The sequence below is a fragment of the Centropristis striata genome, chromosome 21 (genome assembly GCF_030273125.1).
Source record: "Centropristis striata isolate RG_2023a ecotype Rhode Island chromosome 21, C.striata_1.0, whole genome shotgun sequence".
In the NCBI taxonomy this organism is placed as follows: Eukaryota; Metazoa; Chordata; class Actinopteri; order Perciformes; family Serranidae; genus Centropristis; species Centropristis striata.
In genome coordinates this window covers 20,020,557-20,047,801 of record NC_081537.1, presented here as the reverse complement: position 1 = coordinate 20,047,801, position 27,245 = coordinate 20,020,557, and the positions used below count along the sequence as shown (strand labels likewise).

At 36.7% G+C, this 27,245-nt stretch overlaps 1 protein-coding gene across 1 annotated transcript; it reads left to right on the top strand.

Annotated features, from left to right (window-relative positions):
* Positions 1-581: 581 nt before the first annotated feature.
* Positions 582-17,801, top strand: timp2a (TIMP metallopeptidase inhibitor 2a). Its single transcript, XM_059324229.1, has 5 exons — positions 582-971; positions 10,372-10,472; positions 10,560-10,668; positions 13,962-14,086; positions 15,661-17,801. Exons 1-5 carry the CDS (start codon positions 842-844, stop codon positions 15,856-15,858), a joined length of 663 nt encoding a protein of 220 aa, XP_059180212.1. The 5' UTR covers positions 582-841; the 3' UTR covers positions 15,859-17,801.
* Positions 17,802-27,245: the final 9,444 nt, after the last annotated feature.

The following is a 27,245-nucleotide window of genomic DNA, read 5'->3' as shown; positions in this document are numbered from 1 at the left end:
TTACATAATTTACACACAGTGTTATTACTATGCCAATAGCCATCCTTTGTTACATCATTTTTGAGTGAAATGATCGAATGTCACATGTTACACTTTTGGTGAAGTTTTTTGTGTTTCCTGCAAAACTTGAAAAAATGAGTTAGGCGATTATTTTAACAGGGTGACGACATAATAATGGTTTAATAATAACCTAAAGGTCTTGATATCTTTCTTTGTTTTTAACATCAGATAGGGTTGTGCTATATTGTTTCAATTCATTATAGTTTGTTACTTAAAATGTTTTCTTATGAACACATACTTTTCCAAAAATATAGTTTCATCATGTTGTACTTTTTTTTTTAATCTAATCTTGACTAAATGATAACATTGCGAATTGTGCACTGTGATAATGATGACTCATTGTCGACTCATTGTGTTTGACGTGTGCAATTTGTGTAATTAAATAAAAAAAGAAGAAAAATACTTTTTGCAGCAGTTGTAGTTGTAGCGGTCGGTGGCAGCAGCGCCCCCTGGCGGCCCCGCCGGGAGCGCCGGGGGGAGGAGCCGGGCAGGCTGCTTTATAAAACCGCCTTGATCCTCGAAACGAAAACACTCCCTAAAGACAGACAGCTGCTGACACCAGCCGAGACACCTCCGGCCGGGAGACACCGAGTTCACACCGTCACACCGGAGCAGAGCGAGCGGACCGGTCCTTGTTTACCTGTCGGTTCAAACAAACAACAAAAAAGCGGAGGGAGACGCTGCTGCTGCTGCCTGCCGCTGGACCTCCACTGCACCGCATCTGCGCAGCAACGAAGAGGCTGAAAAAATCAAAACAACAGTCGCATCAGTGTTTATAAAAATGCCGTTTTCCGTTAACGGCATCCTTTGCACGCTCGCGCTGCTGGTCCTGTGGCGGGCGGAAGAGCTCGCGGAAGCGTGCAGCTGCGCTCCGGTGCATCCGCAACAGGCTTTCTGCAACGCCGATGTAGGTGAGTACAGCACCGGAGGAGGGGGGACTGTTATTGTTGTTGTTAGCGTGTTGTTGTTGTTGTTTACCCATGTTGCACCAGGCTTCCTGCGTAGTCACCGGGAGCTGCAGCCGCTCCGGTGCGCACTGAATGGGCTCACAGAAGCTGCTGGAAACTGCTGGAAAAGCCTGGAGCTGGAGGGTCCTCAAGGCCATGGCCCGACAGCTCGCTCTGCTGCAGCCAGACTGCACGCAGATCCCCATTGTCACATTTTCTCATGTCATGTTGACAACAAAACACCTCTAAAACACTAAAGCAGCCATTTGGGAAGCAAATAAATTAAAAAAACATCTTGTTTAGGTGTCATGAAGGGACACAGACATGCTTAATTTGAACTAAAGTCCCTTTAAAATTGATTTAAAATCACATTAAGGACTTAAAAGTGCACCTGTTATTGTAATAATGAACTTTGTGGTGATCATTTCTTATTATATCCGTGCAGTATCTCCTATAAAACGCATTCAGAGGGCTTTGTTGTTGCATGTCAGGGTGTAAGTGCAGTGTGTGTGTGTAAACTGGGTCCATCACTGTACATAATGTCTCAGGTCTTCACCCCTCAGCTGCTCCGGGACGAGGCAGCAGCAGCAGTAGCAGCGTCGCCTGACTTTTGCAGGGCAACGTGGCACAAGAGAGGGAACAAGACGAGGAGGGAAAGAGCAGAGAGGAGGACAAGGGATGGAGAATGTGATTTTTTTTTTTTTTAAAGGGGGGTGGGGGGTTTGAATCTCAAACCACAGAATATGTCACACCGCGAGCTTTCCTCCTATTCTTTTTTCTTGTATTTCCATTCCTGCCCTGTTTCTTCCCGTGAGGGGTGGTGCTGGGAGGAATTACAGGAATGCTGCTGGGGTTTTCCCAACTTTGCTCCGGTGTAATGCAGGGACACACACACACACACAGACACATACACATATACACAACTGCAGGCCTGCTGCCATGCATGGTGGTCGCTCACACACACACACACACACACACAGGCTGCAGATGACATCTGGCTGTCAGTTCAGGGTGTGTTTTAGGAGGAAAAAGCAATAAAAGTCATGGTCAAAGTTAAAATATGCGTTGTATTCTTGAGAACGAGAAACTTCAAGACCACACTCTTTTCTTCTCTCTTCTTGTGCACACACATTTCCACATGCACGCAGATGTGTGTGTTTGTGCATCTGTGTAATTTCTTATTGCAACACAGCATCTCTATTTTCAGGTGTGACTCAATCTCTCGCTGAGCTGGCAGGATGTCTTGAGACAGAATGTCTAACAGTAGAGGTGTGTTTGTGTTTGGTGTGCTCGTGTTGTTTTTAATTTGGTGTGTGAGTCAAGTCAGAGGAGGGAGTACGCACGGTCAGGCCCAGTGGTCGATGTCATTGTCCTGTGATGGTTTTTAGGGTGGATGAGACTGTGGGTTTGTTGGGAGGAGCACCCAGATAAGACAAAGATTTGAGGAGGGGAGAGATGAGAGAATAGAGTCGGTTGTCTGGTTGCCCAGAATGTTCAACAACAAAGCGACTTTGTCAACAGTTATGTGGTCGGACAATTCGATATTTGTTTTGTTGAAACTGGATCCCACTCTGCATGCAGCAACCAGCAGCGTGTGTGTGTGTTTTTGTTGTGTCACCTTCTGGTTTTCATGCTAAATGATGCTCTGGAGGTTTCAAGACCACAAGCCATTAAAGTTCAGCTGTGTCATGCACCTACCACACACTCACACACTCATGCATATGTGCGGAGACAAACATCCTCTTTTCATATAAATCTGTTTCCCACAAAGGGGAACTTCCCCGGCAGCCCTGCCCAGGCAGACTGGCCGGAGGCTGGGCGGTGTGGAGTCACCCCGCCGTCTGCAGCAGTGGACATGCAACAACATGTGCACGCTGACTGTGCACATCTCAGAAATACAGATGTGTTTTCTTCATGCAATGTACTTTTAACATGCACCATAAGTGCTTTGTTGACATATTTTAAAGTAAAAGCAATTGGATGACATAGTAATAGACAAAATTGTATTTACATCAGATCCAGACCGTTATGGCATTTTTTTTACACCAATTTTAGAGGGGATTTTTATTACAATACCAGTACAAAACAAAAGACAAAAGGGATTTTTAAAAAAAATCAATATTGGCCAATATTATAATTTTTTTAGGTGGAAGGAAAAAAGACCTTTCTGTCTGTATTTTTGCACCGATGTGATGATACAAATATTCCTTTTTTTAAACAAATAACTTTAATAAAGAATATTTACCATTATTATACATTATATACACAATGCATTACCTTGTCAAACAGTTCTAGAAATGAAAACTGAGAAAATAAAATGGGAGAAAAAAAAATGCACTGCTCAGGATTAGCCAGTTGCTGACCATATAAGTAAAAAATAAAATAAATAGCTGAATAAAAATCAGCAATGCTCAGTATCAGTCAGTTGCTGAACATTATAAATAAATAAAGAAAAAAAAAAAAGGGTAACACTATCTATAGATCACTTTAAAAAGGTTTTATATTGCCACATATACGCCAATACGGATAGATACTGATCTGTATCCAGGCCAAAATATTTTACAGTTGAGCAATGAAGTTAATTATTAGAAACGAAAGGGAAAAATAAATATAGCGGCGCACTTTGAACAGTCAACTGGACTGAAAGTTAAAACTGCACTAAAAGAAATTTTCATCTCATTGTTTTGGTTTTCTGAGCCACATTTTGGTTCAGTCTCACCACTCTCAATTAACATTGTTTGTAGCAGCGACAGGCAGCTGTTTAAAGTGGAAAAGCTCCAAAAACCCACTGTATACTCCCTGATCAACACCAAACAGACGCACTGAAACACAAACTGTTACCTGAAAATCAGCTTCAGATGAATGATAATGTTGCTCTGTGTCAGTAGGATATAAAGTTCATATCACCTTAAACATTTGTGTGGCCTGCAAGTGGACAAACAAATCAGTTAATGTTGCTTTAAATATTATCCTGCTATTACAAAATAAATTCTTTGTCTTTTTGCTGTTGGTTGGACAAAAAAAGCTATTTGAATATTTGACCTTGGGATCTGGGAGGTTCTGACGAACATTTTTCACAATTTTCTAGCATTTTAAGTCGAGCCCAGCCAATTTATCACTCAGCTCATTTTATTGGACAATATTAATATGTAATATCAAACATATTACATATGAAATATTTGCCAATATGAAAACTTTTTATAGAACATATAATGCAGAAAACTGTTTTGGGGTGATGATTTAGGAATTGTGTTGTTTAGCAATTTTATTTATTCATTATTTAAATGGTCAGCAATTGACTGATTCTGAACATATTGTACTATTTATTTATTTTTATTTATTCTTAATTTAAATAGTCCTGATACTAAACATACTGTATATACTGTACTATCTGGATATTTATTTTATATTTTTATAATTATTTTAAATAGTTGGCAATTGAATGATACTGAGCACACAGTATTTATGTATATATATTTGTTTTTATTATTTATTTTTTTTATCTATTCTTTTTTTTTTTTAATTGGCTGAAAATGCAATATTTTTAACTTATAATGTTAAATTTTCTTATTTTTTTTTTATTAACATGGAAAAAGATCTGTTTTCTTCCTGCTAAAAAAATCTGAAATTACTGATTAATTCTGGTGATTGGTGAATTAAAGTTGGTTTCAGTATCGGTCTAAAAAATCCCATATCGATCAGACTAAATAAATAAAAATGTAAAAAAATGAACCTAAATGAAAAATTCTATATATATATATATATATATATATATATATATAGTAATGGAAATAAAAATGTATCCATCTAAAATATCCCATATCGATCAGGCTAAATGAAAAAAAGAATTAAAAATAAAATAAACAATTCTAAAACATATATATAAAAAATATGCACAAAAACACAATAATATCACATTGATTCGACTGTTTCTCGCCTCAGATGTCACAAAGGAAACCGGAGTTTCTGTCTCTGCTTCTCAGGTCGTCACACAGATGTTGTCAGAGGTCAGGAGGGAGTTTGAACTGTTTGAGGGCGGTTCGTCTCTGGTCAAACGACCAGTTAAACAGAGAGCCCACATACGTCTGGAGCTGGACAAACCACATCAGGGAGGTCGGGGATGATTCGGTGGTCACTGGAGTTTGAAAAAAGAAATGGATAGTCATGCGGTGGGACCGAATGGGGGGCACTTAGGATGTGGTGTGTGTGTTCATATGCATGGAAAACATTGCGTAGTGCGACTGATACGCATGTATAAGTCATTAAACGCCGTCCTGGTCGGGAGGGTAGGGGAGAGGGAGAAATGTGGGTCAGCTGGTGGTTTCCAGAGGGGGCTCCTGGCTGCTGATTGACTTCTCCAGGATGAATCTGCGGTGAAACTCAGCCGCCTGCAGGCCTCCCCGGGAGCCGTGCTGTTCTAGCGTCACGCTGTGTCGTCTGACGCCTCTGCAACACGCTGTTTAGACTGCACAGGATGATGATGTGCTCCGGCTTTATTGCAGAGGGGAGACGTAAACATGTCTGCAAACACCGAGGTGGACAGATACCATAACAGCAATCTGTGCTCAACAACAGGGTGATTTCCCCTCAGTGTTGTGTCCTGCTGCTGATTCTTCGCTCATTAGTTTGAGGCTCAGAATGAGGTCAGGAAATGAGAGCGGAAAAACTGAGAGGAATGCAGGAGAGAGTGCCAGCCAGGTATACTGCTGCGTGTGTGTGTTTATGTGTGTACTCTGGCTGCTGCTGCTAATGCTGCGTATTTGCATAAACATCAGAGTGGAGCTAGAATGCAGAAGTTTGCATGTGAGGAACGAATGTTGGTAGATGACATTGTGAAGTCAGTTATCACTGCTGATAGCTGGGGAAGTATCCTTCAGACACTCAGGAAGTCATTTACCCAAATTGCGAATATGTAATCTGGCTAAACCTCTTCTTTAGATGTTTTATCTCTTAAAGAGATGGTTTGGATTGTTTGAAGTGAGGTTGTATGACGTACTTACCCACAGTCGATGTGTTACTGCAGTAGATGATGGTCTTTGGAGAACCAGACGGGCTCCAGGCAGGAAACGGACTGCCCAGGACATAATTTAACCACCTAAACAAAGGCCCACCCTAAAACTGTTATACCTGTCAGGAACCCCTTTCATAGTGCCGTTTCATGCCGGGCCATTTACGGCTCTGTAACGTCTCGCCTGCACTATGAATGCGTCCGAAGCGGGATGCCGGGATCAAATGTGACTACCTCTGGAGGCGGAAAATTGGTGGGACTGTTGGAAGTGGGACCACGATGAACAGTCCATCCCGGCAAGGCGAGACATTTAATACACGTCTAACACACACCTCCCACTTGGCACACCGCTTATTGTAAACAAACCGGCATTGCTAACTGTGCACAGAGTGTCCGGTGCTTGTTGTAAACAAACAGAGGTTGCTAAGTGAACACATGCTGCTGCAGCACATACATACTGTACTGCTACAGAGCTAACCGTTAGCCTATTAGCATTGTGCTGCTGCTCTGTTTCGCGTCACTATCGTCTCCTCCCACTATCCTCCCACCTCGATTATCACACCTTCACAGGTTCACTATGAACGCCTTAAGGCAAAAAGTCTGCACAAATCGTTCCGTCAATATAGTGGGACATTTGCGGGACGGCAATATGAAAGGGGCTAGTGTGTGATAGAGATGGGGGAAAAAAATCGATACAGCATAGTATCGCGATATTTTGCGTAGTAACATTCTATAGATTCATGGCCACCAAGTATCAATATTTAGCGTTCTGAGGGTCGGCGGGCCGACAGTATTTTTGCCGTGTTTTTTCCAGAGCAGTGAAGTTTAAAGTTGAGGAAAGTTTAATAAAATGCTGCAGTTGTTGTCGTCCATACATGTTTGATTTCAGTTCAGTTTGACTGAATACTTTGTTGATCAGTCTGTGGGTTTGACTCTCATTGTGGAGAAATAAAAAGATGAAGTGAGATGAATAGACTGAGAACTAAAAAAATAAAAATAAAAATGAGATGACGATGATGAAATGCCGTTCAATATGGAGACAAAAGGAAATCTTTATGAAGCTGAAACACGAAAAATGTGGATAGCAATAAAAATCTGTGGATATGTCGTTAATATAGCGTACACATAAACCGGTATAACAGTTTTAGGATGGGCCTTTGTTTAGGTGGTTAAAATATGTTTTGTGCAGTCTGTTTCCTGCCTGGAGCTGGTCTGGTTCTCCAAACTGGGAACATGCAGACCGTCATCTACTGCAGTAATAAGTTGACTCTATAAACAGTAAGCTCTATCTATAACGTATGTTACTCAACCCCTTCTATGGAGAATTGTGGATTTTTAGGGGGAGATATAAGGGCAACAATAAATGCCACATAGAAGTGTTTACATCATGTGAAAGCTGGAACCTGAAGATTAATTTGATGCAGCTCAGCACAGTGTGACGAGAAGTTCTGGTCATAAAACTGCATTATTAATGAACTATTAAAACAATTGAGGTGTACAAGAGTTTAGAACATTGTGTTATGACTGCATGACGTCTGTTCTGTTGCTCAATTATGTCTCAAAGGTTGTTGCTGCACTTTGTGGGTTGAGACAGTTTGTTACACACATTTGGTGCAAAACCAACTTCACTAACATTGTGCATTATCTCAACCACACATCAGGATTTACCGCCTGTACTCAACAAGTATTTACTAGCTCCAGCTTCTCAAATCTGTGTTTTCTCTGCTTTGTTTCGAAGTGAATTGAACACTTTTGGTTCGTTTGTGGACAAAATTTAAAGTTGGGATGCAGCCATTGTGAAATTCTGGGCTGGTATTGATGTTTTAAATAACAATTTGGCTGCTTGTGGATGCAGATACTGATGTTTTTTGGTTCTTGTTGTTCTTTTATTCCTCCTTTTGTGCTGCAGAAACAAAGAAAATTAAATAAAAGTTTTTGGCTTCTTCTCCCAGTCAGCTGCTGGGTATGTTGGCTATTGTTGTGTGACTGCAAATATTAAAAACAATGTTTAATTTGCACAAAATTGATGAAACACAACAGAAATACATCAGCAGCAGCCGTCTGGAAATGTCATTATATTTGACAATGGCGGTCAATAGGGCGAATATGAGTAAATCTATGCATCTCTGATATAAGATTTCACCTTACATTTTGGGAAAATCTGATAGATTTCCTACTTTCCTGACATTATATAAACTAAATGATTAATATTAGATGTCATAAGTAATTAGATGTTTCCATCAACAAATTTCTCTAGGCACATTTTGAAAGTTTTATCGGATTTTGTTGTTTCCATTAAGCTTTTCTCATGCACATCGTCAAAATGCACAAAGGTTTTTACGCTTACTTAAAGTGTTTTTTGTCTTTTGAAAAATAGTTAATGCTCTAAACAGGAGAAAGAAACACTTTTTCTGAATAAATTCTGACATAGTGAACATTTAACTCACATGACTGACATGAAAGAAGAATTATAAGTTGCCCAATTTAATCTAATTCCTGAAGATTTCTCTACATTTTTTTCTCATGGGACGCCAAAGTTGTTCGAATATCAACCTCTTTTTGTTGTTTTTTTCTCTTCTTCTTCTTCTCCTGTTTACTGATGGATTATCCTACAGCAACACATCACACTGTCATCTTCTGACCAAAGTACGTTACTGCAACTTTTTTTATTCGCTCTAAACCAGTTGATGGAAACGTCCCTAATTCGCATTTTGTTTAATGCAACATTTCAAAAATAGCTTCAACTTTAATGGAAACTCAGCTGTTGTTACCTGCGTGTCGGGGAGGAGGGAGTAAAAAGAAGAGCGAGAGACGTTATTAACTCTGGGATTCATGAACCTCCATATTTGTGTCCGCTCCAAGTAATAAACCGAATCCACGAGTGTGAGAGCACCAGCAGGCAACTCTGTGTGTGTGTGTGTGTGTGTGTGTGTGTGTGTGTGTGTGTGTTTATCTATGTGTACGCTGTTCCTGCTTATTTTATGTTTTTTTTTTTTTACTCTATTGCTCATATTTTCCATTCTGAATAAATGCCCGAAGCATAGCTGAAGCTTGATGTATTCAGTCAAGCCGTTAAAAAACACACACACACACACACACACAGGGTGAGAAACATGCCTCTGGCCCACTCTCTTTCTCTCTCTGTCTTCATATCAGCTTTCTTTTTTCTTATTTCTGCTCCTTTGATGGTTTCCTGCTCATGTTTGGAGCAGGAAGCTTTGTGCTGCAGGCCAGCTCAGTTTATGTGTCTGGCCATCGTGCAGCTTTTTGGACCTAACGGGAACCCTTAGTTTGGTTTTCATTGACTGGGTTATGTCGATGTTATTGCAGGGTAAGAACATGAGACTTCAGGCAGCCGTGGAGCTTGTTTTGGTTGTCAATCTGCCCTTTTGTTCGCCTCGGATGTGGTGAACAAGAATCTTGTTGTTGAAGTCATTTTTTAGGCAGAAATGTCTTTGCTGTCAGTTTCTGCAGTGTGAGGAATTTGCTGCTTTTTTTCTGGGTTTCATATGATTGTAAACTGATTTTCTCTAATTTTTCACTATTTTGTGATGTTTTATAGACAAAATGATTGATTTGTCTAGAAAATACTCATTAGAATCAATAAGGACAACAATAGTTGGTTGCAGCTGTATATGTCTTATCGAGAGCCCAACAGATATGAGATTTTTGAGAAAAGTCATCGATAACCGATATGGTGGCTGATATAGTCATTTTTTAAAGCTGGAATAAAACCTTTTTTTTTGTGGCTTGTGCACCGATTTTATTTTTTTTTACCACTCTGCAAATGCACCCAGAGAGCTACTTTTTCAACCATTAAACTTTATTAAATAATATTTAACATTATTATGCATTACACAAACAATGCTGTACATTGTCAACCAATTCTATAAATGAGAGTGAGAAGAGTGAGTAAATATAAAATAAATAGCTAAATAATCATTATCAGTGTTTGGTTTCAGTCAATTTCTGACCATTTAAAAAAAAAGATAATAATAAAAAAATGAATAGCTAACACCATTTCTAAATCATGCCAAGCAACATTTTCTGCATTATTTATTGTGTAAAAAAAAAACCTTTTCATACCAGCTCATATCTGACAGCATATACACCATAGGCCAATATCGGCCGATAATATCTGTCAACTGATATATCTGTCGGGCTCTGGTCTTATTATTTAATGATGCTGTTTTATAATAATGCTTCCAAGAAGAAAAAAGTTGTTAAAGACTCTTCCATTAAAGGTTAAAAACAAGAGATTGACCGTATGTGTGAACAAATAATAATAAATAATGAAATATCTTTATTAGTGATTACAAACGATGATATGATCTGATAACTCTGTTTCCCCTCCAGTGATCCGGGCGAAGGTGGTGGGAGAACGAGAGGTGGATTCTGGGAATGACGTCTACGGGAACCCCATCAAGAGGATCCAGTACGATGTCAAACAGATCAAGGTACGCACTCAGAGAATCCTCCAGTTGTGTCCTGATGATTCAGAGCTCAGACTGACCTTTGACCTGCTCGCTGTGGTTTTATTCCAGATGTTCAAGGGGCCGAACCAGGACATCGAGACCATCTTTACCGCTCCCGTGTCCGCCGTCTGCGGCGTTACCCTGGACGCATCCGGCAAGAAGGAGTACCTGATCTCAGGTTTGTTTTATGTCTGCTTTGTTTCTGGAGAGATTTCTTGAAACCAAAAACGACAAGTTGTTGAACTATTTCTCAACTTAAAATTGTTACACATCAGGTTTTTATGCTGATTAAACCACATATAACGTGTAATTTATAGAGCTTTTAATGAGATTTTGTTACCTTTTCGACAGAACCAGGCTCTGGAGAACAGAAGCTGACAAATAAATAAACAACTAAATAAATGTAGGCATTAATTAACAGATGAAATGTGACATAAAAATGACTGCATGACTCACTTTAAATGACAGCCTGCCCATTTGTATAGTAAGAGAGAAATGTATAAGAAAATATTATAGAAAAAAACTAAGTTTGGGGAAATATAAAGAGGGAAATGCAAAGTGAAAATAATACAGGAACAAATAAAATATAAAGAAAAGAAAAATAAATGTAAAAATTCCAAAATTACTCAACATTTTGAAATAAATAAAATGCAAATGCTAAAAAAAATCATAAAATATGAATTTAAAAATTAATAAATACGAAAAATAGATTTAAAAGAAAAGTTAATATATTTAATGGCATTAATATTCATTTATTTATTTAATTAATTTTTAGCAGATTTTGCAGCTTTTTTCCTCTATTCCAGGCGAGCTGTTTCCCCCTGTTTCTGCTCTTTAAACTGCAGCTCCATACTAAATTCTAGCATATTTTCAAAAAATATTGGGACTTTTCCTGTAAGAATACACTGGGTTTAGTGACATTTCATCAGTTGTTTTATTGCAGATTTGCATGAAAGTAATTACCTAAGTAAATTATCTTGTAATACACTAAAAATGTGTTCATTTGCTCCAGATTTCCACAGTTTTATATCTCTTAAATAGTTTTCTGCTGTTATTCTGTTAACTTCTAGTGTGCAAAATATATGTGCAAATATTGATAAATTAAGATTAAACCTGCAAACAAAAAGTGAAAGAATAAAAAAAGAATGACAGACAGAAAATCACATTGACCTGCAGGTATAAACAGACAAACGGGGGACAGATAAAGACTAACAGTCCGTTCTGTGTGTTGGAGGAGAAGCTGTTTGTGTTTTTCTGTGTAATGACACGCTGCAGACTAAACCCAGCACAGACTGTCTGGGAGTGACCTTGTCTGTCGTGCTGTTTGAGCTCCAGAGAGTTGTAAATATACATCCTGTATATCTCTTTCTACCTCTTCCTCTTTACGAGGAATCAGCCTGAAGGGAGCGTTATCGTGTTGGTGTGATGTGGCTGTCTGTGACCGTGTATTCAGATTTACTTTCACAGATGTAATCTTTGACACAAAAGCTGCGTTTTTACATTTTTATAACCTTTTATAGTGGGGTTTTTATCAGCAGAATTTGTCATTTTTCTGCAGTAACCTTAAAGGTGCTCTACATGCATTCAGGGCAAATCAGGCTCCAGAATAATAAAAATGTTTAGCTGCTGGATGTGTAAATAAGCAAAATCGAACCTTAAAATTAGTAATATAACCATTTAACACAATGTTATGTGCCCGTCTGTCTGGCAAAGAAATAGTTGAGCACACAACTCCCAGTGAAAGTTAAATATTTGCTTTGACACTTCGGTTTTGTTTGAATGGAATAATGTTTGAACTGAAGAGATTTAAAGTTTTTTTTAGCTGGATTTTGTTTTCAGGTTCGTCTGTTTGTCAGCAGGATTTTGGAAAAACTACTCATCTGATTTTCATGAAACTTGATGGAAAAGTGTAGTAAGGCTCAAGGAAGAACCCGTTTAATTTTGGACTGGATCCAAGTAACGGTGCAGACACACAAATAATTTGTTTAACCTCAGGACAGATAATGAGATTTGTGCTGCGTTCATGTGGTGTTGGAATAACCAGACAAATGAGTTCCCAACTGAGGAAATTCTCATAAATGCTGCCTCAAGTTGGAACAACAGGATCCTCTGCTCTTGTTGTTGTTGAGCAAAAACTGGAAACATCAATCACCATGTTTGTTAATCCACCCAAGCAATAAAATACAACACATTGTATTTTCCACATTAACCCTTTGGAGTTTTGGGCTATTTTGTCCGTTTTTGCAATACCTTTCATTCTGCCTCTATAAACCACTTTAACAACATATTTACTGTGCCATGTTGGTATCATTTCTTTCAGCCCAACCTCACCTCTATTGACTGATGATTACTTTTTCACTTTGACTTACAGGATCAACATTTTGAACACAATAATAACATAAAATTGGATTTTGAATATTGCGTTTTTTTACATTCAAGAATTTCAAATGTTGTGAATGTGAACACAGGCTAAAAATATAACATATTAGAGGTAAAATGAGGATAAGATCTAATTCTATATTTTTATACTAAATATATTTGACCTTATCTCTGGTTTTACTCTGCCTATCATTATCAAACAAGAACTTTAGGGGGAAGCTGGCAGCGGGGTTCAACTTTGCGTCGTGTTTTTGTTGTGACTTCATGAAGTCACACAAGACTCCAGAGGGTTAAAAACATGAAGCTCATGAACACACTGAAGTCCTTAGTCCTTGGTAGATATAAAATAAGAGAGGTAAAAATCGTTTTCATGCAACTCTTCTACAAAGGGTGAAGAAACACATTTCCCCAAACTATTCCTTTAATGTTTTGCAGCCTGAATCTGGCTGGTGTTGTGCCTGAGAGCAGCAGAGTGAGACACAGTGCAGCGAGTAGAGGAGACACAGAGGATCATGATGTCATGCGTGCTCTGGTTTCCCCATCGCAGACAGAGATGCACCCGCAAACACTCGGCCCTAATTACAGAGAGTTGTAAGAGGAGGAACTGCTGAAGCCAGCATTTCCTCTCCCTCAGACTGCACGGCCGAGCAGCGGGAAAGACGGTTAACTTTCTGCAGAGCGGGGCATCTTTTTTTATGAAAAAAATGATTTATCCTCTCCCCTGTCTGAAGGGTTAAAACAGTTGGAAGAGTTCCAGTGAAACGTGAGTCAGGCCCGTCTGTAAAGACTTCAACATGTTGAGAGCTGCTCTGCAGACAGACATCAGGGCAGCGAGGAGGACGCGGCCTCAGCACATCTCCAGTTGAAATATCTTCTTGTTTTGACTGGTGCCACTCGTGCGTGAAACATAAACACAGAGAGGACAGTGTGTGTGTGTGTGTGTGTGTGTGTGTGTGTTGATGCCTGCAGGCCTGAACAGTAACAGATCTCATCAGTTTCACCCATGAATCTCTTGTCCAATGAGACTGTTTATTTAGATGCATGTACGATCTTGTTGAATGTCCTCTTATCGTGTCTCGTTCTTTTTTGCAGGCAAGGCCGAGGCCGACGGGCGCATGCATGTGACCCTGTGTGACTACATCATGCTCTGGGACTCCTTGAGCAACACCCAGAAGAAGGGCCTGAGCCAGCGCTACCAGACGGGCTGTGAATGCAAGGTAAGTCCCCCCTTCTCCTCCTCCTCCCCCTGGAGCACAAAACTAGACATAACAGACCAACTGAGCTGAGCCACAACAACAACAACAACAACAAAACCCGAGAGATACAAAACCAAGTTAAAGATTAGTTAATCTCACTAAAATGTAATTTTTCTTTAGAAGATTGTAGAAAATACAGCGTTTATAGTAGAAAGAAACTGTAAAAACAGGCATTAATGTCTGTATTTGAACTATCAGACAGTCCTTGAATGGATCATAGGTTACAAATGTTACCAAAACGAAGCTTAAAATTGTGATATTTCTGACAGAATCACTTTATTCTACATGTCTCATGTAAAACATTTGTAACAACTAGATCATTTTTTATGATTTATGTCATAACTGTGTTTCTCTGCCCAAAAGATATTTTTAAGTTGTTCACACTTCTAGCCATGATTGTGCTGATTCCATAGAGCTGCGGGATTTATATATTTTATCTATATTTTATATATTGCTGTTAAAAACAAAGCGACAGTGAGTAAAATTGGAAAAAAAACACCCTGAAACAGCTTGTTGGGGTTCAGAGGGTTAAATTTGACAAACAAGTAATAAGCAATTCTTAAACTAGGTCCGACTCCAGACACGTTTGAAATGTTAAAATACAGTCATGATTAATATTTTGCGGTTTTCTTTCATAAACAAGTACAAAAACAAAACTTTGAGCTACTCTTGAGCAGTGAGCCTGTAGCAGAACTTGCAAACCATGGACTGTAGCAGTTGTTTTGGCATCTTATCGACTTTATCAGTTAGAAGAAACATTGGAGAGATTCAGCTGTACATGTTTGAGACTCCAGACTGGGACGTGGAGTCTGTTTTGTACCAATTTCAGCAACTAGCAGTTGTATCAGAATGGAAAGTTTATAGTATCTTTATGTTGTGTGTGAGCTGGGGTTGTCACGATACTAAAATTTTCAACTCGATACCGATACAAAGGAAAATATTTGATACTCGATACCATTTTCGATACCACAAGGATAAAAACAAAGACCCCAAAATTGAACAGACATATTTTTATTAACAACAAAAATGCAACATGTAAAAATTAACAGAACCACAGGTTAAATATTTATAATTAAAAACAGTTGCGCAAAAAGAAACTGCAACTATGATAACAAGCTTCAGGTCTGAGGTAGTGCAAAAAATAAATAAATACAATAGACAATAACAGTTAGAACAATATTTTGTATGCTGTGCACAATATTAGGCAAGCTTGATAAGTCGACTTTTCTCTGCTTCATTCTGGGACTTGAAGAGAGAAAATAACACTTTTCATCGATACTTTTGAAAATGAGTATCGTATCCGGATACAACGTTTTAGTATCGATACTTTTGACAAACCTAGTGTGAACTTGTCACTGCCACAAACATTCAATAACTTTGTACTGAAGTCTGCTCTGTACTGTTGTTGTTATTCTTTATCAAGAGCACAGAGCAGCCAGTCATCTGTTCCCTAACACCCAGCCTTAACTGTAAATATAAACCATGACTCAGCAGATTGTGCAGCAGTATAGGGACGTTGTCTTGTGTCTCTGCAGATCGTGCGCTGCCCCTCTTTGCCCTGCGAGATCTCGGCCCCTGAGGAGTGTCTGTGGACGGACCTGATGATCGAGAAGCAGGTGCACGGACGCCAGGCCAACCACTACGCCTGCATCAAGAGGGCGGACGGCTCCTGCTCCTGGTACCGCGGCGTGGCGTCGCCCAAGAAGGAGTTCCTGGACGCCGACGACCCTTAGTCACACGGCGCGTTGCACAGTAAACCATTCCATTAAGATAACATCAGGCAACGTAATTATTTTTTGTTTTGTTTTTATAAAAAAGGCAAACCTAATGTGACTGAAATTACCTGCTGGTCTGAAAACAACCTTCAGCTTCTCTCTGCGGCTCCGAGGTTGTTCTCAGGCGCAGCGTCTCTGTAATAAAACTAATAAAATAGCATCATGAGACATAGACTGGTCAAGTGATGATGTAACTTCCTCCTGAGGCTGGCGTCAGGAGGATATAAATCCTCGGCGAGACAGAGCACTTCCTGCCCCGCAAAGCGCTTTAACAGCTCTGCTCCCCGACCCCCCGATCTGCAGTACGGACGATCATTCGTTACCCATCTCGTTTCTACTTTTATTACCTCATTCTCCATTTTATTATTCCAAAGCCAAAATTCCAAGTTGCCTTTTTTTAGATGATTGTCTCGCTCTCTCCGAACACTATTAGTTACCGCTTCTCTCACTGTCTCTGCTGGGAGCCGTTTGTTGGACGCCCACGACGTGTTTTTTTTTTTTTTTTTTTTTCTTTAAAAAGAAACACGAGTCATCTTGCATATGGCTGATCTCTTCTGGTTTCATTGGGTGAAATATCTTTCTCTCTTTTAGTTTTAACTGAAGCCTGTGGCCGTCGCAGGCCTCACTGGACCAGTCTATGCTGTGTGAAGATGAGCGCTCTAAATTTAAAACCTGCTCACGCGGTCAAATGCCTCCTCACCCCCCCGCAGTCCCATCCCCAAATTTCTCTTCTTCCTCATCACGTCTTCATCCCTGAAACAACACATTATGTGATAACTCTACAAAATCTCATACAGTTCCTCTTCTTTATGTAATAACACCTGCTTTTTTGTAATAAGCAGCGCAAGCACAATATTTAATACATTTCCCAACATTTTGAAATAGATTACAATTCCTTTTTTTAGTTTTCAAGTTCAGAAATGTGACTGAATTTGAATTTACTTCTTAGAAAAATGCTTGATTGTCAACCTAATCATGTGTTGCATCCACACAATCAATCATGCAAAAAAAAGAATGTTTTAATATTTGAAAGAAACAATCCCAAATAAAAGCAGGAGGTATTTTTCCAATCGTACAATCAAACTCATACAATCAATGTTTATTTTCAAAGCTGTTTAAAAGTGACAATTTGCGTCGATTGCAGTTGGTTTAAATGAATTTTGAAAACTATATTTTTAATTTATAATATCTATTTAGATGTGATGATAAAGGCTTCAAGATGCTTTTAGTTTAGGTACCTTTAAAAATGCTTGAAAAGTGCTTGAATTTCAATCTTAAATTGCAGTATGAACCGTTTCTAACATAGAGTGGTTTGACAAGCTAGTGAAACCTTACTAGCCTAATAAAAAAAACTCGACAAGAGGCTGTGAGGCGGACTAGTGAGAGAGTTTGCGTCCGTGTCTGGCGTGATGACTTTTAACAACCACTGTAGTCTCATTTAGCCACTTGTTAGCAACCGCCTTTTTAAGAACATGTAATAACTTCAAAATTCACAAGTGGGGGTATTTACTAGCGTATTTTATGTCATAGAACGAACGCGAATATCTCTTCAGCTTGTGTTAACCACAGACCTTATTTCAGGCTTGTAACCATCACCAAAAACAATGTGTTATTATATAAATAAGTGAAAATGTATGACATTTTGTCTACAAAATGTGGTGTTATTGCATAATGTGTTGCCCCTTGTTTCCCCCACTATGTAGCTGTACAGTACCTATGCATATACTTTTGTTGTTACTTGATGATTATTATTATTATTTACTGCATTAGAACTAGATTTGCACTTTTTGAGGATGAGTAAAGACAAGAGCCTGAGCACTCTGATGTGACAGTTATTATAGTTCGCCCAGACCGACAGATCCACCTCAGGTGCAGATTTCTCCTATTTTGAGTGCTTTTGGTGATCCGTATTCACAATCCTTGCTATGTTTGTCCTCACAGATAAAATAGTACTTAATAGTAAAAACAAGTGGCGTGTGAGAGGTTCGGATATAAGGGATCTTTTTGCAGATTTTATGTGTGAAAGAGAAACAAATAGAGCTTTGTTGGATGTTATTTCAGTGTCTTTGTAATATCTGTTGACTGTAAATGCCAACAGCAGTTTCATAATTTGCCAGTATATTCATTTCATGAGTAATAAGGTCTTTACATGCTTCGCTTTGACTCGTCTTTCCCGCTCCTTCCAGTTATTAATGAAAGCTTTATCGCTGTCATAGAAAGCAAGTTACTCAATCAAAGTTTACAGTTTGCTGTTTTATACACCTCAAGCTACATTAACACAAAAAATATATATATGATGGAGTATTAGAGGCATAATTTAAAAGTAAACTTTTTCCATTTTCCATTACTTTGTATTTTTTCAGTGTTATTATACCTGTCATGATTTTTGTGTGTTTTTCGCTGTCTTTGTCTACGATGTCTGTAGCTGTAGTGTCGAGGTGAGAAGGTCCTCTTGCGCTGGAGTAACGTGAGAGTGAGAGAGATTTAACCCTTTTTGGAGAGGTGTCGAGAAATGAGACAAGGGTACCTTGTGTGAATAGAGGACTGTGCATGTGTTTGATGCTTTGTGTAAGTCCTAGCGAAGGACAAAATATTCAGTATTATCAAATAAAAACCACACGTTTGAAAGAATAAACGCGGCCTGTGTGAGTCTTTTTGGGGCTGATGATGTAAATAAATGCAGAAAGACGTCATGAAACACATCACAAAGCTGATAACAGGCATTTAAACTAGATTGGTCTTATTTTATTACAGCACTTTATTTCAAGATTTGTATTTTCTAACGCTGCTTTTTTTATTTGATGTTCTCTCGTGACAAAAGTCTTTATTTGTCGTTCAAAGAAAACGTGTATTTGTTATTGTTGCTTTGTTCTGTTTTAATGAAAATGTAAACAATTATCCCTCCATATTTCTTCCCCTACCTACTGCTGTTGCAAAAAAAAAGAGAAAAAAATAGATGATATATTTTATAAACTATTATTGATGATAATAATAATTAAAGATAATGAAATAATAAATAAATGAAATACTGTACATTATAACAATTAAATCAATATAATATTTTAATAAAAAACAATAATAAAACAATGATAGAAATAATTGTAAAGTAAATTGAAAAATAAAAATAATTCAGTCATATTTTGTTATAAATGTAAAAAATAAACTATAAGAATAATAAAATAAAATTATAATTTTAAAATACTGAAATAAGTATTATTAATAATCACATTTTTTTAAAGTACAAGTTTAATGACAGAAATAACAATTGTAAAATAAATAAAATAATTCGGAAAAAAATGTTCAGTAGCTCAGGAACATAAAGTGCAAAGCACCTTGTAAAAAAACAAACAGTTAGGTCACACTTCATGATGTCATACATCCTAGTAATTGGAGTAAAGTACATCCTGCATGCAACAATAAACTCTTTTATTGTAAAAAGAAGCAAGATGAATTTTAAAAGAATTCTGAAGTATTTCAGTATTTTACAATAAATAATCCATATTTTCTTTGTTGTTTATAAGTATATGTATCAAACAATGTCTTATTTACTGATTTTAAATCTGTAGAACCAATAAAACTTGTATAATCAGCTGAATACTAAGTTTAACCTCTAAACTTTTGTGTTGTTGGCACGTTAAGCAGCTGAACTTCATTTGGCGGCTGCTAATTTCCCACCGACGTCGTCGACGTGCTGCAGAGCAGAGAGAGGCAGAGAAGTCCAGACAAATACTCTTAAATAGATGTGGTAATCGACTCAACTAGGAAAATATTTGAGAAATGTGCAGGCAGAGCCCAGAGCGGGCGGTTTTGTCATCTCTGTTCATTCTCTCCTCAGTAATGTCAAACAGAGGTTGTAATAATCTTCTGGTGTCGGAGGGGATTTCATTTCTTCCTACGCTCAGAGGTCACGGCGTCTGACGGAGGGTGTGAAGTCACTTATAATAGATTCAGACGAAGAGGACTGATGAGGTGTCTGCATGACTGTCACTTCCCTTAAAGCCACAGCTGCTGCTTCTGACTTCTGTTTTTCTGTTTGAAACCAAACTTGTTGCTGTAACCTCTGATTTGAAATCCAGGTTACCCAAGAGACAAAGAGGACAGAGACACAGAAGTTCTCATCAAAAACATGACAACAAATAGATTATGAATTAAAGAAAACGTTACGTATTGTTGACCTGAAGTCTTTTGACACTCCCTTTTTTGTAAATTTTTAACTTTTTACTCAGTAGTTTCAGTACCAAACGTTTGGACATTCAATGTTTTTCTTTTATGTTTACTATTTTAAACATTGTAGATTAATATTTAAGACATCAAAACTATAAAAGAACACATGGAATTATGTAGTAAACAGCAAAAGGGTTAAACAAACCAGAATGTTTTATATTTTAGATTGATGTCTTTAATATTAATCTTCAATTTTAATAAAAATCACCGAATGAGAAGGTGTGTCCAAACTTTTGACTGGTCCTGTATGATGAGTTTTATGTCGAGTTTTTGGAGAAATCACACTTTAAAGTGCTACTCTTGTCATACTATTCAAACTCTAAACAGAGAAAGAATATTCTCCCAATTTTTGAGACAAATGTCAGCTCCAAGAAGCCGCTTTAACCCACAATTTTGTATTTTCTGCAACAACAAAAAAAGCCTTTGGACTTAGAAATATTTAATTTCGAAGGCTTTCTATAGCATCTTCTCAAACCTATACTGATCTCACTGGGTATATCAAAGGGATTTGGTGAATTCACACAAAACAAAATACGAAACAATATACTTATTTAAAAGTAAAAAACACAAAGAACACTGAGTCGGTAGGTGGATGTGTGGTTTGATGGGTTTACTCCCCTTTTCTCTTTTTTTCTCTTTCTCTCTAAATAAAAGTAAAGTAAAATAGAAATAGTTCCCTATTCTGTATTAACAGGAAAACACTTTCAGGAATATATAAGGTAAATTAAATCTGATCAAATCTTTTTCTTGAGTAAAATTTAGAATGCAAGACTTTTACTTGAGTATGTTTACAGCTTGATATTGCTACTTTTACCTAAACAAAATAAAGAAACAAAAAAAAGGTTTAAATATTCCCTACAAAAAAGACATAGTCATAATTTCTCTGTAAGTAGGTTAAAAAAACAATCCAGTATTAAATCTGAATGCAACTGATTTACCTGATTTAACAAAATCATATTAATAATGTCCATCAGAGCTGCAGGTAGCTGCTGTGATGCCCCCTAGTGGCCACCAGTGGACACAGCAGCCTCTTCAAGCTTCAACAGGCCAAAGGTACTACTGTAACTCATTTATTTGTTTTATGTAAACAAACATACATACATACATAGTATAGTTAAAAACACAGTACAGTATTTCTACCACAAAAGTCCGTCATTCAACAGTACAAAATCATATCAGTAATGATTATAATAATAATATATTTTATTTGTTTAGTACTTTAAAAGCTACCCAAAGACACTTTACACAATAAATACTATTACAATTATTAATGAGGGTGTGAAACTATTTTTCTGTTATAAAAATAACATGCATATCATCCTTATCCCTATCATGTTCACACCCAAATGTTCTTCTTATGAGACGCTACAACAATGAATCATGTCCCAAATAGTTAGAATTTTTCCGGATAAACTGTGATTAACTTTTGTTTAAGTAATGAGTTTGTGTACAGTCATAATTCATCATAAATACTCACATCAGCTGACAAATCTGCACAATAAGGGTCACTGGGTTTAAATGTTATTTTTCTTTACATTTTTCTTAATCAGGTCTGGTTTTTATTGATTTTTTTCAATTACAGTGTATTTTGAAAATGCATATATGATTATACTTACATTAAACATAATGTCTGTTCTAGATTAAAAACAATATTATATACTGCACTGGTCCACGGAGATGATTAAACAATACAAAAACCTGAGTAACATATAGACAGTCGCCTATAAAGTTGGAATAATTTTATTTTCAGACACAATCCTCTGTTAATTTTGGTTCCATTTTCATTGTGATGTGTTTGGAAGAGAGACTTTATTTAATACAGTTTTGAGAAGATATATACTTTATCTGTCAAGAATAAATCACATTGTCCCAATCATTTCATGGAAGATGGTAAAAAAAAGAAAAGAAAGAGTTTTATTCCAACTTTATGGATGACCATTCATAAACTATATCCCCTCTCATACCACCATTAAATAAAAATAAATAAAAATAATAATAATAATTTTATTAAATGTGCAACATTTGTAGTATCAACTTAACATCACTCCAAAAATAAAGAACAAGTGCACTAAAAAAATAAAAATAAAATAGAAAACAAGTGTAATAAAAATAAAAAATAGATAAATAATTAAAAAAAATATACATAAATATAATTAACAAAATTAAAAGAATTGGCATCTTTGGCAATAATAAAAAAATAGATAAATATAATTAACAAAATTAAAAGAATTGGCATCTTTCAACAAGCTGTGATTTTCTCCATCACAAAGACTTTTTTTCACTAGGGCCAGCCTTTAACTTGCAAACTCCTGTCTTTTCTTTTGCAATATAATGTAAAATTCTTCGTAAAAAAAAACGTACATTTTATCTATCATATTATCAGGAATTATGCCCTATATAAAAACTGCTGGATCTAAGTTAACACTGATATCCAACACTTGTCTGAATTATTTTCTATCTACTTAAATCTCATTTAATGCCGTGTAGCTGTAATACTGCCTGAACATGTTTCTCTCTGTAACACAAAGGTCATCCTGAGGTTCTGAATAAACATTCTGGGTTCCATCTTTTTCCTTTTTCAAGGTCCTTTTCCTTCACTCCCTCTTTCATTTCATCTATGAAAGGTGAAAGTGAACTGCATAAAACATTCATTGGTAAGATGTTTCAAAGACCTTTTCGGTTATCATTGCTTTGCCTTTTCTGTTGAATCATCTGGGAGGTTTTGCAGAGACTGGGAGAGGTCAGCTCTTTCTAAAAGCACCAGACAAGATTCTGCATGTTTGAAATGTTCTCCATGAAACACTCGTCCTCTGTAAGTGCTCGTCAATATAAAATAATCCACAGAGATCATATATTTAATCAGTATATCCCGATACTAACCCAAGCTATCTCAAATAAAATGGTTTTAATGCTCCTTTTGATTTAAACTGTAAAAACAAAAATATATAACATAAAACATATTATATATATTTTTAATTAGATAAAAATAATAAAAATACAAATAAATACTTTTATTGTTGTTAATAAAATAATGACAATTGTAAAAAAAAAAAAGATAAATGAACTAAAACAAAAATAAATAAAATGAAATAAATTATATTTTTTAATTAAATGAAAAATATAAAATAAAATAATAATAATAATAATAGAACACATACATACACATACATACATTATAATGTAATTTTCTTCTGCTGCACTGAAGATCAGCAGTTCAGTCAAGGTGAAAGAAGCTGCACCCCCACGCAAACATGTTTAATTTTTTATGTATTTTAATTTGTATTTTAAAAATGTAGATATGTGGGCAGCAATTCAGATCATGTTTAGCATTCTTTGAAAGTTTCGGTATTGTTTTCTGTCCTTGAATTCCTCACATTATTGTTATCCAAGCAAGCAGCTAAAACCAGCATTGATTTTTGTGTATTTGAGTGAAACTATGAGATAGATTGCCGTGTAACTGCCACCCAAGTTTAGATAATGGCTCCTGAATTGAAAGCAAACCTCCAAAATACATCCCAACTACACGGTCTCCCATAAAGTTGGAATAATAATTATATTTTACCTCTTTCCATGAAAGGATTGAGACAATGTGTTTTATTCTTGACAGATAAAGTTAATATCTTCTCAAAACTTTGTTAATCAATCTCTTCCAAACATATCACAATGAAAATGGAAGCACAAATAACAGAGGATTGTGAGCAACCGTGTAAATAAAGAAACTTTTTTTTAAAGTAAAAAAAAAAACACAACTATTTTTGTAAAACCACTTCAGCTGCAAAGAGGGAGGAAAAAAATGTCAGGAGCAAACAAAAACATCCCTGATGAGGTTTTTTTAAATCTGGGGAGCAGAAAGATTTCCCTTTCTTCGTCTTCTCTTGAATGCTGGGCTTTTGTGGTTGTCATGGCAGCCGGATGCATTTAAGTGAGGAGAGCTGCTCTGAGAGGGGAAGTGAAAAATAAGGCTGATAATATCTGAGAGTGGTGGTACTACTGTGTGTGTCGTTTTTATTTTCTCCATCGGGAGAAAACCTCAGAGTTAGAAAAGATTTAAAAACTTAAAGAAATTATAGAAACGAGCATCTGAATGTTTGAATCTTGTGATGTTGTGTGCTTTTTCTGACTTGTTTTTGGCTTTTGTCACCTTCCACCAAACAAAACATTCTCAAAAAAAGATATACTTATTTTTATGTCTACATATATACTTATGTCCCTTGTAGTCTACATCAGGTCAGAAAAAAATACATGGCCCTACGATACATTTATAATATATAATTCAATTAACCTTTAAGAAATGTCAAATTAAATTGATTCTGCATGCTTTTAACTGGTTATACACGCTGTGTGCATGTTCGCACAAGATAAATATTCTATGTCCGACTCCTCCTCCATCATTTTCAGCCTCATCTTTTTCTTCTTTCTTCTTCTTCTTCTGCTCTGTCAAGTCCCACTGTCCTCCAAAAAAGGACATCAAAGGTTTGGGGTTCAGTATCTTGCTCAAGGACACATCAACATGTAGGCCGCCATGGTCAGGGATCGAACCAGCGACCTAAAGATGTACTTTTAAGATCTTTGCCTGAGTGTCGCACGAGAGTTCTTACTGCTTTCTCTCATCAGAGTTACTTTTGTCTTGTAGTTCGACATGTAAATCTCCATGTACATAAAAGAAATTTCAAATGTTGATTGTTAAATATCTATAATTCAATTATACCTACACTGGTGGTGGCGATCTTATTCGAAATGACCATGAAAACACCGGAAAGTGCAGCATTGCAGATGTGTCCGATTTGGGATACAGTCTCTGTATCATTATTTTAATGGTCGTTTCTGTTGTTTCTGGTGGAGATCTTCTTGGTTTGGTGTATAAATTAAAGGCTTCAGTGTGTCCCACAGAGAACAAATATGAGCTGCAGGGTCTGAGGGGGAGAAGCACCCAGAGGCTGAAGGGGCAGCCTGCACCATGTGACCTGAGCCTTGAAGGCCCCCCTGGTAGTCCGAGACCCTATGACACTATCCCGGTCTTTACCCAGCCATACATACAGTCACAGGATTAAGATATAAAGAGAGTCAGTTCCAGTAGAAACAGCTGCACATAGATCAAAAAGGGTTTGGATGTGTGTAACATAGCCAGATGTGGTGGAGAAGCTGCGGTCGGGTCTCTGCAGATGTTCTTGGCTCTGCGACTGTAGCAGGATCCATAGATCTCTTCATAAGGAACAGCAGGCGGCACAACTTAACTGCATCTATATATAGAAAGGTCCATTTGTACTCAATTTGTCACCAGGGCTGTAGAAACGGACTCTCTCTCTCTCTCTTTTTTTTATGCAAATCACCTAGAAGTTCACTGGGGCTGATTACATCACACCACCTACTCTTTTGCTGTTTATTCAGTGCCACCTGCTTCCTGTGACGTCTGGTTTCTTAAATTTCCACATATATATATATACTGTGATTTGTGCATTCTGACTCTTTTAAAGCCACACGATGCTGTCAGAGTTGAACAGTGGAGATATTCCCGGTTGTCAGGAGTGCGAGGTCAGCAGAAAGAGGTCAGCTCTGCAGAGAGAGGAGAGGAGATAATCAAAGATTTAAATAGATTTAATGAGTTAAAGAGATAAATGGAGGAATGCTGCTCATAGGAAATGTAGTGAAAGTGAAAGTAGCAAGAAATCAAATATTATGGAGGTATAATGTGCATCAAAGGTGCAAATTTAAAATCAAACTGCAGCCTGAAGGGCAGTGATATCACATTCATTCAGTCACACCTGAAATAGTAGCACTGCTCCTTGATGGCAGATGCAGAATATAAATAGCTGTAGTTCATATAATATGAAGGTCTATATGGAGTAGCAGCTTCAACACCTGCTACAACAACTGCTGGCATATTTCACACATTGTTACACTCAGTTGTTAAACATATTCATGGTAGGAAACTCTTTCATTCACTGTTAAATACTTTCTGTTTTAGTACTGCTGCCATCATTTGTACATATTTTACTCAATAAAGCTGCTCCTTCATCCACTATTTAACATAATTTATTTTATGGTTTTATTATGTTTTGTTATCAGGATCAACTTTTTATAACTTGTATTTATTTAATTTATTATTATTAATATTTTTAGATTTTTTCATTTATTTTTTATCGATCCTTGTATTATTGTTTTTTATTGTGTCTCCAGTTTTAAATGCTCATGTTATTGTTTTGTTTCTATTGTAAAGTGCTTTAAACTGCATTTTAATCAAAGCATCTATATAAATAAAGACAATACAACAATTACAATAATACATTAATATTATAATATGATTATAATATATAATTAATTATAAGAATATATTATTATTATTATTATTATTGATATTTATAATAATTTTAATGTCTCATTATTATTATTCATAATAATCATCATATAGTACAATATTATAATATATTATTATTATTATTATTATTATTATTATTATTAATAATAATAACAATAATAATAATAATAATAAAACTCTAATTGTATTGTTATTATCATTATTTATTATATTATTACCATTATTTAAAATAACAATAATATTACTACAACAAAAAATAATAATAATGATAATTATTATTATTATTATTATTATTATTATTATTATTATTATTATTATTATTACACACTTACATATGTTTTGGCAGCAGGACTTAATATTGTAATATTGCTACTTTTACTCAAATAAAAGGTATCACAGTAATAAATCTTCCACCACTGATGCAGCATAACTTATGCGTGTGTGTGTGTGTGTGTGTGTGCGTGTGTGTGTGTGTGTGTGTGTGTGTGTGTTTGTGTTTGTGCGCACGTACGTGCGCGTGTGTGTGTTTTTGCTCAGCTCTGACTAAACTAATCAGGGCTCTGATGTGTGTGTGTGGGGGTGTGAAACAGAAGGATAGCGTGCATGTGTGCACATTTGTCATCACTTCCAAGAATACATTAGCAACTGTTCAAAGTGTCACAACAGTGGGTGTGTGTCTATATATACAGTATGTGTGTCCTTTTTAATGTCAGGAATTTGTTACATTTCATTATAAAGCTGATTGCTCTGTGTTTGTGTATATGTGTGTGTGTGTTTGTGTGTGTTCGTGTGTGCAGTGGCGGAA